The following is a 20,748-nucleotide window of genomic DNA, read 5'->3' as shown; positions in this document are numbered from 1 at the left end:
AGTCCAGACACTTGTTTTGTTTTTAACAATAACGTTTATTTAGATATTAATAATAGTTACACTTGGACATTATTTAACACTTTACATTGGAAGTCTGTGATGTGTGCTCAATACACCAGCTTCAACTTGCGGTCTACTTTCCCAGCCTTGATCTCCTCCTCTTTCCTGTCCTGGAAACACAAAATGGGAGAGGGGTGGGGGGTAAGTACAGCCATCAGGTCACCATGGAAACAGAGACAGCAACATTGCCTACATAACCCCCATCAATATAACTCTCTGCGTTTCTTTTATTATTTTTTTCATAAAATGAATGAACATCTTATGAATTTCAGGCCTTCTTTCTCCCAATAGAGAAATAGCAGGAAATTACAGCCCAGCTTGACAATAGCACTCAGTAGCAAGGTCTCGGTGACATGTCTCTGAAGGGAGACTCAGGGAGGGAATTTCAATAACAATAGAGAGAAAATGAGGCGATGCCATCTCAACTGAAATGTCCTCTTCACCGTTACAGAGTGAGAGAAATGGTGGCGGAGCTGAAGAACAGATGAGTTCAGTGTGAACGAGGGGCTCATTCGCCCCTGACTATATTTCTAACAAAAAAAAAGGTATATTCAAAAATAATATTAAAAAAAGATTAACTGAAATAACCTGGTAGGTATAAATGACTGATGAGGTGAATCAGGACTGTCTGACGCATCGCTCATCTCACCACTAAAACACTGCACTTTATACTCTGAAGTTGATGACAGACAGTGATCAGTGTGATGATAATGCACAAATGTAGGCCTGCGTTATGTTTCATGTCTGGCATACAGGCCTCTTCAGCTCCAATTGATCATTTAGAAATTGAGCTTTGAGTGGATTTTCTCAAGTGGTGTTGGACTGGATCTGAGGAACAGCAAGGAAGGGCTTTGATAACTTGTTATTTGCGGCAACATTTCATAAAGGGAGAAAGGTCACCTTCCAAGGTGTAGATGTGAATGTACCTCAAAGGCTCCAAAAGGCAGACAGTCAGCGTTCTACATAGACAACTACAGTATGCAATGTACATTTCTAGCATAACCACCCTCACTGTGTGTTCAATGTAGGCTAGGCCTACCTAGGTTCAATGACTAGAGCACACATGACGATGATATTCAAGAAACAAGACCCTTGCAGATAGAAACTATTTACACAGAATAGATGGACTCAACTCTCTATCCATATGAAGAAGAGTCAGGTTTATTTTACGACACTAAATGTTTCAATCAACCGTTGAAGCCCTGGGTGTGTTGTCAACACTGTAATGGGAAGGGTGTAGGCTTAGTATGGTAACCTGGTCCTGGAAAGCTGTTGGTGGGCAAGCTTGGGTTCCAGCCTTGCTCTAAAAACACCTGATTCAACGAACCAAGGTCTTTTGATGAGAAGGTAGGCTATCATCTCTAACCAAACCAAGCCTTCCACCTCACAGTGTTGAAGACACACAGCTGTACTGAGTGAAAGATTTAGAGCTTCTGGCGGATCTACGCTGCACATAACAAACGTCATTCTCCATTCCACGTGGAGTGTTGATCTGATTCCATCCCTTCTCAATCATTAGGGCCTATATCTGCTACGTTCTGAACATTCTAGACCTGGGAAATATCTAGTAAGGAAGGAGGGTGCATGTCTTACCCTGTCTGTTTTGAAGACTTTGTACCAGACAAAGAGGGGCAGAACTCCGAAGAGGAATCCTACCATCGATGTCTTGTTTGTGGGTCTGAAATGGGGGTAGGGGTTGGTACGTGCATATATCCAGCGTGTGAGGGCAGGGTCTTCCTGCGAGTAGAGGCAAAAGAGAAAACAAGACATACGTAAGGGAGGACATCAATGTATTAAGGTTTGTGAGCATAATATTGATATACTGATCTTTTTTATTTGTTCTGTATGTCACATCCTTATTGCTGTAATGTGCACTGGAAACCTAAATAAACTTGAATATTGCAAAGGGTTAAGCTAAATTAATTACGAAAACAAATGGTATTGTGGTTAGGCATCTGTAATATTCTCATAATATAATTAGGTGCACAGGAAGTTTGTTTATCACAACATGTTCATGGGCTCAAGCTTGTTGATTCCTGTCTAGCTAGTCAAAGATAAATGAGTTGCACATTTGAGGACAATAGACGTTCTCAGCTAACTCATGGCTTTCAACTAAACTACCAACAACATTATAGTAATCATGAGTTTTGCTAGCTCGTCTCCCCCACAACCAGACGGGCACCATTAGCTCCCAAAACCCAACCACAGCTCGGAAAAGTAAACAGATGTGAAAAGCTTGCCACATATCCATATGCGGCGATATGCATGTCATTTCCCCAGTCAAGTGATATTTCATGATGAATTGGTACAAGGTCATGAGAAACGCAGCTACCTAGCTATATCAGCAAGCTACTGGTGCTAGCTGTGACTTGTGGCTAGTACTAGTAGCTAGCTAGGTGACTTACGATCAGCGCTTTTCTGTTGGGGTCGTTGAGCTGCGTCTGGTATTGTCTCTTCAATTGCGACTTGAGTGCAGCCCTCTCCTCCTGGGCACGCCGCTGGTCCGGCGAGAGGTTGAAATATTCAGCTGGGTCCAATGTTTTTGGCAGAGCCGCCAAGGGCGCTTCTCTATAGTCCGCCATGTTTCAGAATTGAAACAGACCTAGGCAACGTGAACACGTCAGTCTCGCGTTATGACACTGTTGACGTCTACTGTGAGCGTGTTTGAAAGAATTTTTTTTTTTTTTTAACAGTTTTGTACCAGCGCTGTGCCGATCTGCTCCTTTCAATACCTGTTGAATGACGGGGATAAAATCTGTTCGACTTGAGATTTAAGAGTCGCGCAGTTTTTAGAGCAGGCGCAATGGATCCCCACAGTTCGTTCTCACAGACTGCGTGTAACAGCAAGTACCTTCATTGTGGGAGGCACTTTTCATGACCAATCATGAATGTTTTCTTGACAGATGTGTACCTGAATCAGAAAAAGCCCTATATGCCGCAGACTATATGTAGACTGTGGCAGGATATACGTCATTATGGTATTTCAGAGATCTATTGATTGCACATATATGTTCAGTTGATGGTTGTGTTATGTGATGATTATTCTTTATATGAGAATTCATAAGACATTTTTATTGAGGATTTCAATAGCCCTCATGTTGTCACCGTCATGTTTTCAATCCCTGCAGTGAAGAATTGCATTTCATTGTCCAACTTGAGACTTCACAGATACACTGCCTCCCCCGCCTGTTCTCATCTAGCCTAGCCTGAATTGAAGTCGGATTCAATTCAATTCAAGTCAAACGTCAAAACGTGCACCCCCACGACGCTTTACATGCCCAGTGGCTGCGCGCCCCCCCCCCCCCCCCATTCAGATGTCCTATGAAATAAAAAATTCACAGTTTGTTTATTTACAATATATGTATTCCCTTTCAATCTGAAGAAAGATATCGGACCATATCCCCACAGCTGCAATTTTCAGCCTTACACCGTCTTCTAGTAGGCCTACCCATGGCAACATCAAGCATTTTCACACACTGGTTGACCCAGCAGGGAGCTTAACGGTCATGAACAAAACACTGGACTTCTTTCAAACCGAGTGGAACGAGGTGGCCCACAAAAGCCGGTTGAACACAGAAAGGGTCGGTTTGGTGCCAGCGGTCTACACGCAAAACCAGCTTCTGGACAACCAGTTAAAAAACGCACAGCAGGAAAGGGACGAGTACAAGCAGGCAGCCTCGACCATGGGAGAGATACGTGTCAAACTCCAGAAAGCGAGAGATTTCCACCGTCTACAGCACAAGCGTGTGGTCCAGGAGAAGAACAGACTGTACCAATGTATATTGGTTTGTGGTGTTGTTCTATTGCCATCATCAACAACCCTCTCAAGGCCCACAGCCTGCCTGTCAGCTGCCTGGCCCTGCACCCCAGTACGCTAGTGTTAGCATCCGCCAGTGATGACTACCTATGGAGGCTGTGGGGTCTGCCCGAGGGGGAGCTTATTGCTACAGGTGAGGGGCACACTGACTGGCTCTCTGGCGTTAGCTTCCACCCTGACGGGACAAAGCTGGGTACCACTGGGGGAGACGCCAGCCTCCGGATCTGGGATCTGTCGCTGGGCCGCTGTGTGCTGACTCTGGAGGGCCACACTGGGGCTACATGGGGCTGCTCCTTCCACTCCTGCGGTGACTTTGTGGCCTCTTGCTCCATGGATGACACTGTCAAGGTTAGTGAGTGATAGGCTAAGAGGCATTCTGCGTTTTGCTCTTGTTCTGTCATTCATATGCTCTGTTATGCTTTTTTCCCTTTTCCTCCAACACTGTATCTTGGAGCTGGAGCTGAGCACACCGAATTGTGTACACAGTCGCAACTGTGCATATGACTGTATTGAGTAAATGTTACATAGTTTTGGTGATAATTATTATGATCCATGTATCCAGGTGTGGGACCTGCAGAGTGAGAGGTGCCGCTACACTCTATGTGGACACACAGGCTCGGTCAACAGTGTACAGTTCCTACCCTTCTCCAACACCCTCCTCACCTCCGAAGCTGATAAGACCGTGTCTCTGTGGGATGCCAGAACCGGCCTGTGTGCCCAGACCCTCTATGGCCATCATAGCTCCTGCAACCATGCCACGTTCAACTCAGCCGGTGACCTCATCGCCTCCTGTGACTCTCGCGGCGTTGTCATGCTGTGGGACGTGAGGAGGGTGGCGGCTCCTGCCATCACCGTGGAGACAGGGCCGCATCCTAGCAACCAGGTGGCCTTCAGCCCTTCGGGCCAGACGTTGCCGGTTGCCGGGGACGACGGCGTGGTGAGGACGGTGGACCTGGCTTCATCACAGGTGGTCTGTGCGCTCAAGCATGAGGATGCAGTACAGTGTGTTGTTTTTGACCACAAGGGGGGGTATTTGCTTTCTGGAGCTTCTGATGGACTGATTTATGTGTGGTCATGAATCATGATGGTTAGGAATCCTTTAAAGACACATGTTAGGAATCCTTTAAATACACACTTATAATCAGTGTAATCAAACATACCCAAATTATCATCCATGTATTTGAATGATATGTGTTCAAGACTACTCAATAATCTTGAAGTTGAACAATAAAACATACAGCCGCTTTCTATATTGTGTCCCTGTGCATTCAAAGATTGACAAAGATAGCTGTTGATGAGAAGACACACCATGCCTAGAATATTAATTTGAATCTCAAATGCAGACGCATGATACAAGCAGTCCATTCAGTGCAGTGTATTCCAGTAAAGAATGTCCTCTGAATGTCAAATCAAAACCACCAGAGTGCGATATTGCACTGTGTTGCACACTCACATTTTCTTGACAACGAATAACAGTCAACAGTCTTACCAGCAAAACAATGGAGTTGAATAATTGTAGAGTTGACAGTGTAGTTTAGAAAGGGAATATGCCAAATAGATGTGGTCTTAGCTGGTAGCACATGCTCTCTGTCTGTCAGTAACTCCAGCCATGCTTAGCAGTTCGTGGAAAAGGAACACTCTTGAGTGTGTGTCCACCATACTGAAATAATTATGGGCACATGCTTGAAGTGTGAAAAGCTTGCTCTTGGGACCTTGCTTCCACAGGTTCCACAGGAAGAACTTTGCTTCTACAGGTTCTAGCACAAACTGTATGGTGAGCCATAGTGATGTACACATCAGGCAGGTAATGCTGACATATTTGATGTGATGACATCCATTGTGCAGGGATTATATTCAAGAATAGCTTTTAGTATTTATATTCAGCAGACATATGTGGAGCATTCTGTAGAAGTAGAAAGTTTTCTTTCAGTTCCATATTTCAAACGGTACCCTGCATGTGTTTCTGTCTGTCTGTTTGCACTTTTATCAGTTCGCCCCCTGGTGGGATAAAAGTCAGATATATCCAAAGAGAAGCTGAGAGGAAAGCGCTGATGCTCTGTTTGTTGTTTTGGTTTTTGCATTCTAGGTCCAAACCCTTTGGTTCCTGTGTAGTCACTAGCAAGTCAATTGGCTGATTGCAGTAGAATTGGATATGCCAGGGCCCTCAAAACTCCTGCTGAGAGAGGTCTATGTAGGGGAAGGGCCGGGGGTAGCTCAGGCCGGAACCCTGGATGATTTATCGGCCTCGCCGGAGAGCTAAAACACCACCCACTCTGTGGTAGTCAAACAGCCATTTATGACTTCCAAATTCAATACGGAGGCCTCTCTCTCTCCTGCCAACCAGCCTATTTTCTCCATTTATGTCCAGTAAGAGATTTCGCAGCAAATGAAAAAATAATGTTCCTGGCACCTGTGTGAAGCACTAAAGTTTTGGAGTTGAACTTGGCCAAGGAAATGGTTCTGTGGCTCAGTAACCTTAGTGGATGTAAGGTCGACAGTCTTTTCATGGAGCAGTTGACATTATGTCCTCTCTCTCAGTCATTGACGACATGTTCACCATGACCGACCTTCACAAATAACCGCAGGACATGAATGTGGCAGGCTTAGAGAGAGAGAGAGAGAGAGAGAGAGAGAGAGAGAGAAAGAGAGAGAGAGAGAGAGAGAGAGCGAGAGAAAGAGAGAGAGTGTTAGGGGAGGGGGAGGGCGGGGGGGGGGCTATCTTTGTATAAGTGTATAAGGGAGTGATTCTAACTTAACCACCATAGTCATTTATCTGCAGTACCTCATGTCCCCTGCTAGAGTTCAACCCTGTAATTAGCCTCAGTAATCAGAACGACTCGTTCTTTTCACATCTTTTACTGCTTAAATAGGTTCTCCTTATCACCCTGTCTGGAAAAGTGGAGGCAGGTTCTTCTTCCTTCTCATCTAGTACCTGGAAACGGCTCCTCTCTGTCTAAGGCTTCTCAGTGAAGTGTCTTTCTCAGTAAAGACTGTATGCACCACCAATTCAGTGCCACCGCCTAGTAACCTAGGTGTTATACTCATCTCATCTCTACAGTACTTATACATAAACAAGAAGCATTTAGAGTTCTTGGTAAATCGCCTGTAATTTGCCACTACCTTGTTTACCTTAACCCAGATGGCTGAGAGGAGAGGATTCATAACAGCTACATTGCCACCATATGCGCACATCAACCCCACCCTTGAATGGTGTCCCCCCCAGCTCTTTGTTGCTACTGCAGCACAGCAGAGAGACTCATCAGCACCAAACTCCAGTTGCCAGGGCGGAGGGATAACGAGAGAGGGGGAAAGAGAGAGAAAGACATGCTTTTCTCATCAGGCTAAATTAGACATGGGCAGAGTGGTGGCTGTAATCACAGTCAGCTTTTCTCCACTGATTTTTTTAGTGTGGGGATTCTCCTCAGACCTTACCAGTGATTTGCGTAAATACTGCTCAAACAGACGATTATATGTTATGGAATGAGATGCATTGTCTTTAGGAGTTATGTGGTCCTCTGTGGCTCAGTTGTTATAGCATGGTGTTAACAATACTAAGGTTGTGGGTTTGATTCCTGCTGGGACCATATATACTGAAAAATGTATGCATTCACTGCAATGTAAGTTGCTTTGCATAAAAGCAATAAATGGCATATATTATGAATTTGTGTTTCAGTGCAGGGGATAACTGGTAAACAGAGAAGGGAGGGATCCGTGGAGCTCTTTGCTGTGGTCATGGTTCTTAGAAATGGTGGGTGGGGGGTGGGGTGTCTCTCTTTCTACCCCACCTCATCCACAGTAACCGTCCTCCACCCCCATTACCTCCACCTCCATTTCCACCCTGTCCTCCACCTCCACTTCCACCTCAACACTTGAACTCTGAGGAACCATAGTAATCTTATCAGAGGTTTCTCCTCTCTCCTTCCCTGGTGGAAGAACTGAGGCTTATTAGGATTCAGGGCCTTCCTCTCCTGCCCTCTCGGCTCCTCTCCCTGCTGACAGGACTGTCTTACTCCCAGTCAGGAACGACCTTGGCATCACAGCAAAGACAGCAAAGAGAGAAGAATGAAAGAGAGAAAACTTAACGCTCTGTCTCACTCTGCTCAACTTGAGCTCTGGTCATGTTGAGCTCTGCTCTGTGCTGCGCTGCACTCTCTGTCTCTGTCTCTGTCTCTGTCTCTGTCTCTGTCTCTGTCTCTGTCTCTGTCTCTCTCTCTCTCTCTCTCTCTGTCTCTCTCCTGCCAGTCAGTTGGCATGTTGTTAGGCTATTCAAGAGCTCACTGGGATAGTTGTACCATTGTTAGAGGCAAGCCTATGGTCTTTATACTGTATCTCTGTGTTAACTGGCATATCTGTGTGGCATGAAACTCTATTTGTGTGAGAGAGAGAGAGAGAGAGAGAGAGAGAGAGAAAAAACAGTGTGACTGTCGTGGGGGCGAGATTTGTCCGTTATAACAAACCAGTATGTGTGTGAATAATGAGTGATGGCACCATGTTCTCTCTATAAAGGTTACTGTAATAACCCTGTCAGATTGATCTCCCCTGTCTCTGAATATTCCCTTCTTGATACATCAGTATTCTCCCTGATATATGATAGTATACTGGGGCAGCAGGTCACACTCAGCACTATTGCCTGCCTTAATGTAGAGCAGAGATTGAGCCTATAGCAATGACTCAGCATACATCCATCATCTCCAGAGAGAGCCAATGATTAAGTCTTCAGGGATTGCAATGTCAAAACTGTCAGCAATGATAAACCTAATCGTGCTCCATGCGCCACCGTTTATCTACCAATGTTGGTCATAGCATTTAGCATTTAGCACTGAGTTAGGAAGAATTGTACTGCTTGGAGATTAATGATATTGAGTGTATGACATTGGGGTTGACGTCAGGTGCTATGAGGTTATTAGAAGAAAAAGGCTCTATATTTACCATGTAAAATATTGAAAAATATGTGAAATATTCTAAATGTTGTTGTGTTTTGAGTCAAGGCATAAGCTGAGGCCCATTCCCATCAGCAAGGGCATCTAATGTATGGTGGAGCAACTCTACAACTGTTGAATATCCTCACTGTATGTCTCGGAAAATATGTTGTATTAGCCTATCCAGGGCCGGATCATGGTCCCGTGAGGCCCCTGGGCACATGTCTTTTGGAGTTTCTATTTTGAACTTCTCTCTCTCCTCAAGTGTCACACCTGGCTCTGAGCTCTCATCTGCAAATGTTTTGCATTTCCTCTTTCGCTGAAGATCGTGCTTATATGACTGAGAGACACCTGTCACATTTAAGGCTGCCCTTTCAAAAGCCTCAAACTGGTCTCGCTATCCACAAAATCCTTCAATGAAGACAAAAGCTGTTCTGCTACAGAGATGTCAATGTCACTTTTCTGTAGGTGCATGCTTGTAGCGTGGAACAGGTCAAGTATGACGTCCCAGAAATGTGCCATGAACGCCATCTCTAAGGTGTCCATTTTAGCACATAGTCCAGCGTCCTCAATTTGAATATATCTTTTCACATTATCATCATTGCACATACCACCGAAGGCCTCTCTAATGTGGGTGTAATTTCTCAACAGTGCCTTGGTTGACTCTGCCCGAGCACTCCACCGAGTACTGGACAGCGATTTTAATGTCAGTCTGACATCTGCCTCCCAAAAGACTTTCCCCCATCTGTGTGTGGATGAAGAGCAAAATGTGTACAGTGACTGCAACATGTTAAAAAACTTGTCAGCCTCTGGCCTACTGCCATCTAAGGTGTTAACACCAACCAAGTTAAGTAAATGCACTGCGCAAGGCACATACTCTATCAGAGTTTTTTGTTTTGTTTCAGGTGGGCCTGTAGCCCATTGTATTTTCCTGACATGTTGCTTGCATTGTCATATGACTGACCTCTACAGTTTGAGAGGTCCAATCCAAGGCCCTCCACCATCAAAGTCACACAGTCTGCTAAACTTTACCAGTGTGGCTCTCAATTGGCTCAAAGCCCAGGAATCTCTCCACCACATTCAGAACCGGAATATGAACATCAATTGGTCCACATGTGACAGGTCTTTGGTGGAGTCAACAATTATTGAAAAATATTTGGTATCCTGAATCTCATCTGCTATTGTTTGGCGATTTTTTCTGACCCATTAGCTCAATGAGTTCCTCACATATTGTCGATGACGAATAGGACACTCTTGTGCCTCTTCCTTTTCCGCCAAACTTTTTAATATGTTCAACTAAGAATGGGTCAAATTGTTATAGCAATTCTAGGATGCCAAGAAAATTACCGTTTATTCCCACAGCCACAGCATCCCATGTTTTGAACTAATAGTAGTTTTGAACTAATAGCACAAATAGTTAGCTAGCTAGTAGCTTTGATTTAAGCATCATAACTATGGCATGCTGTTTTAACATTTATTCAACCCACTGTAGCTTTCAACCCTTTTATCTTATACCCCTTTCACACAGACGAGCCGTGAACAAATGCCACCTAACTAACTAGTTAAGTTGTGTGCCACCTAACTAGTTAGACAGCTGAGTTTTAGGCTGATAGCTAGTTAACTTGCTGGCTTTTTAGTGCAGCTAATTTGGTTGTAAGGGCAGCTAGCTGGCAAAAATGGCAGCTAGCTAACTAATTTCTGTTAACAAGCTGAATCATATGGGCAGCTAGCTAGGGAAAATGGACAGCTAGCTAAAATAAAGGGATAGCTAGTTACGGTAAGTCAAATAACGAACGGCTTGCCATAATATGACGCCCTTCAAACTGTCCTGTTATGCAGAATGAACTGACTTGTTGGTGAATATTGTATCATGTCACAGCATATTGTAGCGTGCCAACCAGTGGCTCAGTTGTACAGAAGCACTGTACTCTCCCAGAGGCTCTTGTTTTAAGTATGCACTGTATGTACCAAGGGCTCCAGGTGTTACGCTCGATGTATGCACCGAGGGGCCCGTGGGCCCGTGGGCCCTAGTGGTCAGCTCACACTTTAAGCACTGAGGGGCCTCACATTGTAAGCGCTGCGGGGCCCGGGGGCCCTAGTGGTCAGATCACGCTTTAAGTGTAGAGGGGATCAAGAACCCTCACACTATAGGTGCCGAGGGGCCCAGGGGCCCTAGTGGTCAGATCGCGCTTTAAGCCCCAGGGGCCTCAGGGCCCTAGTGGTCAGCTCACTCTTTAAACGCCATGGGGCCTGGGGACCCTCACACTGTAAGTGCTGAGGGGCCCAGGGGCCCTAGTGGTCAGCTTACGTTTTAAACACCAAGGGGTCTGGGGGCCCTTACATTGTAAGCGCTGAGGGGTCTGTGGGGCCCTATTGGTGAGCTCACGCTATAAGCACCCAGGGGCCTAGTGGTCAGCTTGCGCTGTGCGTTGTTCAACTTCCTTCAGAAGTCTCCAAGGCCCCGGGGCACGGCCCCCCTGGCCCGATCCATAATCCAGCCTTGAACCTATCGCTATTACAAACATTTGAAAGAAACACACAGTTGGCAAGGAGACAAATCCAGGTAATTCAGCAGGTCGCTGACACCTAGAGGTCAGTTAAAACATGACAACTGAGACAATTAGCACCAGCTGTGACTGAATGGGCACACTGGACAGCAAACAGGCCAGGAAACAGATGCCACACACCTGGACCAAAGCAGAAGGGACAGCTTGTCTGTCTGATTTAAAATGCATAGACTGTGACTGTTTGAAATATGAATAATTGTCTGAGAACGTCAATGGATTCTGTATATAAATAAACCTCCTCTCCTCTCCCTGTGTGGAAAGGTCAGGCTGATATCGTACACATGTCACAATTAGTCACATACGCACGTAGCCACGCACACACACACACACACACACACACACACACACACACACACACACACACACACACACACACACACACACACACACACACACACCACAGAGCAACACATGTGTCTCCTAGGCTACAGCATCCAGAGCAGGGGAGGCTGGCGGAGGTAGAAAACAACTGGAGGATGGGTTCATTGTAATGCATGGAATGGGATGAGGAATGATATCAAACACAGTGTCAGGAGAGGCTGGTGGAGGTAGAAATTGGAGCACAATGGAATGAACCCTCATTCCATGCCATGCGTTACACTGAGCCGTCCTCCGATTTCGACGTCCTCCGAGTATCTCCTTAACAGATATGAATGATATGACTGGATCCCTGGTGAAAGACGTTGACATGAGAGGTGAGTCTGTAACAGAGGTTATTTGGGAGTAGTGTGGGGAGTGAGTGGAGTAGGGGAGGTGGGGGGAGGGGAGGGGAGGGGGGGGAGTCCTGAAGGGAGATACATGAGATGAGGGGAGACGGCCAACGCCCCTGTCATGTCTGTTCTGATAAGAGAGAGGCGGGAGATGGAGGAGGGCTGGATGTGGCCAATTCAGAGTGACAGCGTGACCCGTGTCCCTGAGGTCACACAGAGCAGAGATGAGTCACCACAGGAATACAGAGCAGCCAATACAGAAGAGCATGCCTATCACTCACTAATAGAATGAAACCCTTCACACTGCTAGGTTGGGGGTTTGAATAGAACAGTATGCCATACCACACCTACCAAATGTGAACAGCTTAGGGAAATGGAAACAACATTAGAGCTTTAAAGATGCCCCCTTCCTCCTCTCCCCCCTTCCCCCTCCCCACAGCGCTAATGATATCAGAAGATACCACAAAGAGTCAGCAGGAGATGAAATAGCTTTGCAAATGGAACTACCTGTGGCTTATTCAATAAGTCTTCATATACAGTAACACAACATTATTAATCACTCCACGATCACAGAGCCCTGGTCCCATGCTGTGTGTGTGTGTCTCTTCATAGAAATGTGCAAGGCGTGTGTGTGTGTATCTGTGTGTGTGTGTGTGTTTATACAGTACATCTGTCAGCAAACAAAACACCCCCCTCCTCTGGTGTTCCATCAGAACCTCGGCAGGAGACATTTGTGCACAATGCCGTGGCCTGGGGGCAAAAAGAACCACTTTTCTCCTCTTGTTACCAGTCATGGCAGTGTAGCCTTGGTTTTGTATAACACTTTTATTCTAAAACAGTCTGTATTCTTCTTCTTCTTCTTCTTCTTCTTCTTCTTCTTCTTCTTCTTCTTCTTCTTCTTCTTGTTATTATTGTTATTATTAACAGGGTAACACTTTTATTGTGAAGCACTTAATTAAATGAGAAGAAGCTTTGATGTTGTAGTGATTCTTACCTGAAAAAATCCGCCCCTGGGTACTTTACCCATTGCAACCTGTGAGTTATTTTATTCTAAGAGCCCACACCTTCGGAAAAGATAGAGTAAGAATATTCTCTATCAAAACATGAGGGTTACAGCTGCATCACTGTCAGTGTTGGACTGATGACAGCAGCTCTGAACCGAGGCCTCTGAAGGGCCTGTATCTTCACCACCACGCTGTCTTTCTAAAGCTGATGCTGTGTCTCTAAAGCTGATGCTAACAACAAGATTCTCATCTTAGCTTCCGCTCTATTTCATCTGTTGTGTAGACGCGTGGTTGTAGCCCCCACAGCTATCTCTCCTACTTCCCCTTCTCTCTCTCTCTCTCTCTCTCTCTCTCTCTGAGGTAAACGGAATAAGGATAAATAGCATAAATAATGTAGACCAGTGAAAATGCTAAGTGGGCCTAAATAATACAGCAGCTTATTATTTTTGCTTTGCTGCTATTAAGGGAATGTCCTCATCTGGAGTCACAACAATGGTGACGTCAGTGCCTTCCATGAGCTACGTGCTTTAATCATAGAACAGAAGACAAGTACAGGGTGAGTCATGCTATGCTATTAAGGGAAGCAGTACACAATTATATTACTGAGGTCCATCATATATAGTACATTTCCTAATGGTCTCATCTTTTGATGGCTTGTAAGATGATGGATGATGAGGTCACCTTCACCTAATGCTCTTCTCCAGTGAGCTCCTTCTTCAGTTACATGTTCTTACCGTATCTTCACTGGCCCAAGATCTGCCTCTTCTTACAGTGCTCATGTGTTCCTTTCCCTACCGTCCATAATGGTTTTGGACTCTGTGTAAGAGTTGACGTCACACTTTCTACAAAAATACTCAAACCGTCTGGTTTTGACCATCAGTTTTATTGCTGCGAGTTTCCAGCTCTGGCCAAACGAATTCTAAATGAAGTGCATTTTTTGAACAAATGCGGTTTGACTCCTGAAACAGATGGCTCGGTCCACATCTTGATGAGATTTATTTATTTATTTATTTCTATTCAGCAATTGGCCAGATGCCCACTAATGTAAATGGATTAGGCGGGCTCTCAGCCCAGAGGGTTGCCTGGTAGTTTAAATTCTGCCTCCCCCCACCCCCCCCAAGCCTCCACCCCCCTCCGCCCTGCATTGGGCATTCACTGCCCATACCATTTGCCATCTGTAATTGGATGCTCACTGCCATTTTTTTCTTCACTAATCCGCAATTTTTGGAATGAGCTGCTGGCAGTCTCACAGATCCTTTGCGTGGGAATTCAAGGTGTTACGCTGGGAGAGAGGAAGCAAGAGGGTGAGCTGGAGACATGTTTATTTAATTTCTGCAAACAGCCAGGCTTGGTGGAACAGTGAAATGTGTATCGAGAATGAATACATCATTCATTTCTGAAGGCTGATTCCAACTCTCTAACAGACTTAACTGAAAAATAAACAGCCCAACAGACCTCTGCCTTCTGCCTGTATTTAAAATGGGTTCTCATGCACTAGTCTCATTTATTATAACTTCATACGTTTGATGTCATCAAAATATATACCAAAATCTGAAATCATTATTTAATAGAAAAGAATATGAAAACCCAGACAGTATAACTGACCTCACTAAATTGTCCATTCCAAAATGTGTTTTCATTATCTGTATGAATATATTAGTAGCTTATACATATACAAATAACAGAAGGCTGTTGGAGGTAGAAATCGGAGGAAGGCTTATTGTAATGAACCCATCCTCCGATTTCTACCTCCACTAGCCTCCCCTGACAAATAATCACTGTCTCCAAACACCTACAGAGTTGAAGCATTAAGGCTTCATCAAAGCCACTTGCTTAATGTTTTATGTATACTCATTATGGACAAACCATCTTCTTGGTATTTAGCTTTTTCTTCGGTGCACTCCTCTTGGATCTCTCTCCCTCTCCCTGTGGAAAATAAGTCATTAAATATTTCAACATGTCAAACATTTGATTGAAAGAGTAACAAAACATGAGGTCAGAGGAAAGGGAACATTAGACTGGGGGTTCTCACCTCGACTGGGTCCCCCATAACAGAGTGTGCCCCAGATCGTCCTCTCCCAGGCTTCACTCTCTTCTTCACATCCTCTGTCTGCCTGTGTACTCTCGTCACCTGGGGGTTCAATCCAATGGAGAGTTAGTACAGGGCGGGATGTCCTCTATGGCCTCTCAGAGGGCAGTCACTACAGTAGGCTGTATCATGTCTTTACATCTAGCTGGCTTGTCTTTGAGCTGCTAGTGGACACAGACAACTAAGAGTTGGGATATCAAGTGAAATCAGTAACTTGTGTTAATCAAGTGTGCTTTTGGTGCAGCAGAATGTAAAGCTCTAGCCAACAACATTCATGAAAGCAATATGAAGGACTAAGCCTAATGGGCATAACCCATAAACTTCTATCCATTCTTCGATACATTCTTCTATCTGCTCTTCTATCCGCTCTTCTATCCATTCTTCTGTCCATTCTTCTGTCCATTCTTCTATCCATTATTCTAAACATTCTTCTATCCATTCTTCTGTCCATTCTTCTGTCCATTCTTCTATCCATTATTCTAAACATTCTTCTATCCATTCTTCTATGCATTCTTCTATGCATTCTTCTGAACATTCTTCTATGCATTCTTCTGTCCATTCCACCGTCTGCAATGTTGTTGACTAGCGTTGCCTGCCTGCTAAATGCTTTTCAAAGACACTGCATTTGAAAAAAAAGTCACTGGTGCGCTTGACGATCACGCCAAACTAAAAGCCCCTGTGATTACTATGGGCTGCATCTCTGTGCCCTGGCTGCTCCTGGGGTTGTCATGGTGACGCACATACCTGCAGGGAGGCGGCGGGGTTGTTGTGACTGAGGAGGGAGAAGGATCCGACACGGGATTTACGCTTGTTCTTCTTCTTACTGCCAGACTGACCCAGGTGTCTCCTGGCCCTCTCCGCCTACAGGTACCACAAACAGACCCAGGGGAGCAGTTAGACACACACACACACACACACACACACACACACACACACACACACACACACACACACACACACACACACACACACACACACACACACACACACACACACACACACACACACACACACACACACACACACACACACACACACACACACACTGTCCTACCTGGATGAGTGTGTTGGGGAAGCCCTTGGCTGAGACGGCCCCAGGCAGGCTGGAGTGACTCAGGTGGGTGGGACCACTGCGGTCCAGCTGTCTCCTCTGTCTGTCTAAGATGACCTACAGACACCAATGGACAACAGTCAACATTCCAGGAGGAACTTTCTCTCCTCCTCCTCCTCCTCCTCCTCCTCCTCCTCCTCTCACGCTCTCCTTTCTTTCCACTCCTCTCTCTCTCTCTCATTAAACTGCAAACCACAATCATACCCTGCTAACCCTGTTAGCCTGTAATAGCGAAGTTTGCACCACCACGTCATCACCAGCAACATTTAGAAAATTGCATATAGGACATGAACAACACACACAAATCACTCTTAGCCAAACGTCATTAGAGAGGCACGCAGTGTGTGAGGAGTCTTACTTGTGTCTGAACTGGTAGAGAATCCATGGAGTGTTTCTGTGGTGGAGAGAGAGGAGAAAGTGCTTACAAACCACAATCATACCCTGCTAACCCTGTTAGCCTGTAATAGCGAAGTTTGCACCACCACGTCATCACCAGTAACATTTAGAAGGCTGTATATAGGACATGAACAACACACACAAGAGAGGTGGGGGGGGCAGAATATTTTAAAGTTGTAAGAATTGGATACTTATAAGTTGGTACTTACACCAATTGCAGAATATGCCCCAGATCTTCTTTTCTGCACAGAAGACATAAAACTGAATGAAATGAAACATTGAACTACCACGGCTGTCTATAGGCTGCAATTATTTTAAATTATTTGGAGATCTTACACAGTACTAACTGATACCGCTATATGCTGCAATTTCTGGGTATACCTGCAGCCAAAGACATCTGCTCACAGCAAGGGAGGCTGGTGGAGGTAGAAATCGGAGGACGGGCTCATTGTGATGCGTGGAATGGAATGAGGAATGGTATCTCCGTTCCATGCATTACAATGAGCCCGTCCTCTGATTTCTGCCTCCACCAGCCTCCCCTGGCTCACAGTCAAAATCTATCACCTCAGATCGATTCATTTGGCACTGAACCCACATGCCCAGTCCTTGATGGATTTTGAACAGTGTCCTATCTTGAAAGCTGAAATCATGATATGGAAGGTCATGTCCTCAATGATATGGAAGGTCATTAGTGACGTCAATAGACAGAGGCCATCTGTATCAAGAGGACATCTGTTCTGAGTGCCCTGTGCAGGTCTGCTGTGATGGTACACAGGCTGAGAAGGGCTCATTGTGATGCGTGGAATGGAATGAGGAATGGTATCTCCGTTCCATGCATTACAATGAGCCCGTCCTCTGATTTCTGCCTCCACCAGCCTCCCCTGGCTCACAGTCAAAATCTATCACCTCAGATCGATTCATTTGGCACTGAACCCACATGCCCAGTCCTTGATGGATTTTGAACAGTGTCCTATCTTGAAAGCTGAAATCATGATATGGAAGGTCATGTCCTCAATGATATGGAAGGTCATTAGTGACGTCAATAGACAGAGGCCATCTGTATCAAGAGGACATCTGTTCTGAGTGCCCTGTGCAGGTCTGCTGTGATGGTACACAGGCTGAGAAGGGTTGTGTGTGTGTGTGTGTGTGTGTGTGTGTGTGTGTGTGTGTGTGTGTGTGTGTGTGTGTGTGCGTTACCCTATGATGGGCTAAAAGATATTAGCTTCAGAATTGTAGTGAATTAGCATTTGATATTCAATATCTAATATATCCTATACCTCCTGAGGAGTTACCATGCTACATCCATATGTCATGCATGCACAGCCTCCCTCTGAGACCTGACCCAGTACAGTGTAGGTGTGAGCAGATCCAGACTGAAGGAATGCCCTTGTGCAGGGAGAGAGTAAGAGTGGGCACACGTACCTGCAGTGGCAGTCTCCTGTGGGTGACAGATGGTGTCTGTGGCCTCAGTGGCACCACATCATTGGACTGAGAAAAAGAGGAATTCAGAGTGTACAAAAAAACACATTAGGTATGATTTCATTGCTAAATCAGTTCATGAACCACCTCCACTGGGTATTCAATGTGGCAGGATTAGTGAGGGAAAAGAATGACTGGATTCTTGAGTTTAGGAGAAGGTAGAGGAACACGTTTGTCCTTAGTATGTCCTTCCACAAGTGTAAATACTGTGTATGACTCCTGTACAGAGGTCAGTATTACTCCGCTCCACACCAACAGAACAGCCTGCTCTTTGCGCTCATGTCTCATTCTTTATGTCCAACTCTGTTTCTATTTCATTCAGGTATTATGCTAAAAGAAAACCCCATGAAAAACTCTCGGAAGTCCATTTGGTATTTCTGCTCTTGCATGCATTACTTTTTGACAAGCACCCTAAATGACCCACTTAATGTATTCTGCTCCATTATTCAATATGACCTTGGTGGGGGGAAAAAAGGCTCAGACATATAAATCCAGCATTGACTTAAATGAAATGTTGAAAAAAGTTAAATTGAAAGTTGAAATGATACAGGCTTCCCAGAGCAACAGCGGGTGCAACCACCACATCTGAAGAAGTTTATAATTGCATATACTGTAATTAAACATGAAACACACATGCATTAAGATTCCAGAACTTCACTCCAGATGGAAAATCATTTCTCCACTCCAAAACTCCTTCATGTTTCAGTGAAAATCCTCTTTATAAACCCTGCAGCTGTTGTATCTATTGGCCAGATGAAATTGATTGCTTTGGACAGAACATGGAGAATGTCCACCAAGAATGTCCACCACAAATATGGGAGCTAAAACAGCTCTGTGGCCACATGAAAAGCTCACAGAGAGTTGGAGCGTTTATTCCATAGAGGGTATTTTTGTTACAGTGGCAGAATATGGCTGCAAAGTAGATTACAATGAGACTTTGTTCCTGACAGAAATAAGTGTATATTTCCAGGTTAATGACATGTTAACCTAAATACATCCATTCTATTCCGAAAATGACACACTTGACCACCATACCACTGGCAGACACATTTACCCCAGTGGAAACACTGAGAAGAGACATCCATGGTAGTTACAGACTTCCTCTGACTGCTGAGTTTGACTGAATAGGTTTAAAAAACAAACAAAAAAAAAACGTTTTTTTTTGTTTGATCACACTATGTGGATCCCAACTCCTGATCTCTTCCTCCTAAAGACAGACCCTGTGGAACACCAACCTGATGAAAGGAACTAACCCCAACCCACAACAACAACAAAACAACAACAACAACAATAACAATAACATCAACAAGCTAAGCCCTTACCTTTCCATCGGTAGTCTGTTCAATTCTACAGTTGCTCCCTTGTGAGGTCCCTGAGCAGTCCAGGCCATGTGTGTGTGTGAGCAGCAGACTACCCTGCAGACAGAGCAGGCACACCCAGAGAGAGAGCTCCATGGTCCAGGCACAGGCACTGAGGACCAACTCTGGTTGGCTCCTCTGCTTTATACTCTCTCTCTCCTCCTTAATGGGGACCAGATGCAGAGGGAGAGGAGGCCATGCCAGCTTCACACAGACAAACAGCTCCACCGCAGCCCTGCGCTCTGCACCAGCCAACAGCCGGCGGTCCTGCAGAAACATGTCAGACATCTGAGGGGCCTCCCCCCAAAACCATCCACACCACCCCCGCACCGCAACATTGCATAGGACCCAGGCTGGGGCCGCCGAAGGCATGTGAATGCCATTTTCCACTGATGCCTGTACAGTAACTGCTGCCAGAGAGAGAGGGGGAAGAGAGAGAGAGAGAGAGAGAGAGAGAGAGAGAGTGGAGTAAGACAGATGAAAAGTTAAACCGCTGTTGACAACGCTTGAAAGATTTGTGGCTTTAGTTTTCAGAGCAGGGAATGAGCAGTAGGATTGAGTTGGTTCCTCACATCCTGTGTTCACTGGAGAGCTATTAGAGAAGGTATCTTCTGACCAGAGAAAAATAACTGACTGGGTTTAAACTGTTGCACATGTACCCATTATGAAACACATTCCTTCATGTTCAATATTCTGTCTACATTTCTCTCAACATTCTTAATCCATTTCTGAGTGTTTTAAACACTTTCTGTTGAGTTGGACCTGTGGATTTTGTTGAAAGAATCTGTGGTATCCACAGAATTAATTTTTGTCTCCAGAAGTAGGCTACTGTGCTTCAATACATCTGAGGATATTTTAGTTTGTCAAAGTTACAATGAGAAGGAAAGTGCAGTGCTGTTACATTTTCTGAGATGTAATGATATGAAGTTTAATGTTTTTGTCAGATTCAATTTCCTTTGGGATTGTGTTCACTTGACACAAATTGGCAAGGATGTTGATGTGCCCAAATATAGTGGATAGGACGCAAAAAGACCTGTCTAGGAGTTTTATTTAGCCATGAAAAACTAGACATGCCATAATGGATCAATGCCCTGATGCGGGAACCAGAGAAGAAGAACAGTCACCCTGTGTGTGAAGGTGTATAAAAGATGGAAAAAGTGAGGGAGTAACCCGTCTGTTCCTCTTGGCCAGAGAAGAATGTCAAATCATCTAGAGAGCTAGGATGGGAAAAGTGCTGC

The 20,748-nt window shown here is 45.0% G+C and overlaps 3 protein-coding genes across 3 annotated transcripts; 1 reads left to right on the top strand and 2 right to left on the bottom strand.

Moving 5' to 3' along the window:
* Positions 1-21: 21 nt before the first annotated feature.
* On the bottom strand, positions 22-2,672 carry ndufb4 (NADH:ubiquinone oxidoreductase subunit B4). The gene is made up of 3 exons (XM_083666324.1): positions 2,466-2,672; positions 1,654-1,797; positions 22-170 (listed from the first exon to the last, which is right to left on the bottom strand). Exons 1-3 carry the CDS (start codon positions 2,640-2,642, stop codon positions 108-110), a joined length of 384 nt encoding a protein of 127 aa, XP_083522450.1. The 5' UTR covers positions 2,643-2,672; the 3' UTR covers positions 22-107.
* An 894-nt stretch (positions 2,673-3,566) lies between these two features.
* LOC310812472 (uncharacterized protein) lies at positions 3,567-4,955 on the top strand (the record flags this gene model as incomplete). The annotated part of the gene is made up of 3 exons (XM_083681048.1): positions 3,567-3,845; positions 3,890-4,225; positions 4,440-4,955. 3 exons carry the CDS (start codon positions 3,567-3,569, stop codon positions 4,953-4,955), a joined length of 1,131 nt encoding a protein of 376 aa, XP_083537174.1.
* Positions 4,956-14,388: 9,433 nt separating this feature from the next.
* Positions 14,389-19,652, bottom strand: LOC310801189 (uncharacterized protein). Its single transcript, XM_083665184.1, has 8 exons — positions 19,475-19,652; positions 18,096-18,161; positions 16,883-16,915; positions 16,636-16,671; positions 16,221-16,334; positions 15,911-16,027; positions 15,110-15,208; positions 14,389-15,003 (listed from the first exon to the last, which is right to left on the bottom strand). Exons 1-8 carry the CDS (start codon positions 19,604-19,606, stop codon positions 14,932-14,934), a joined length of 669 nt encoding a protein of 222 aa, XP_083521310.1. The 5' UTR covers positions 19,607-19,652; the 3' UTR covers positions 14,389-14,931.
* Between the last annotated feature and the right edge of the window lie 1,096 nt (positions 19,653-20,748).

The sequence above is a fragment of the Argentina silus genome, assembly GCF_951799395.1.
Source record: "Argentina silus genome assembly, chromosome: 1".
NCBI lineage: Eukaryota > Metazoa > Chordata > Actinopteri > Argentiniformes > Argentinidae > Argentina > Argentina silus.
Note: the sequence above shows the minus strand (reverse complement) of the source record. Positions and strands in the feature narration are given on the sequence as shown.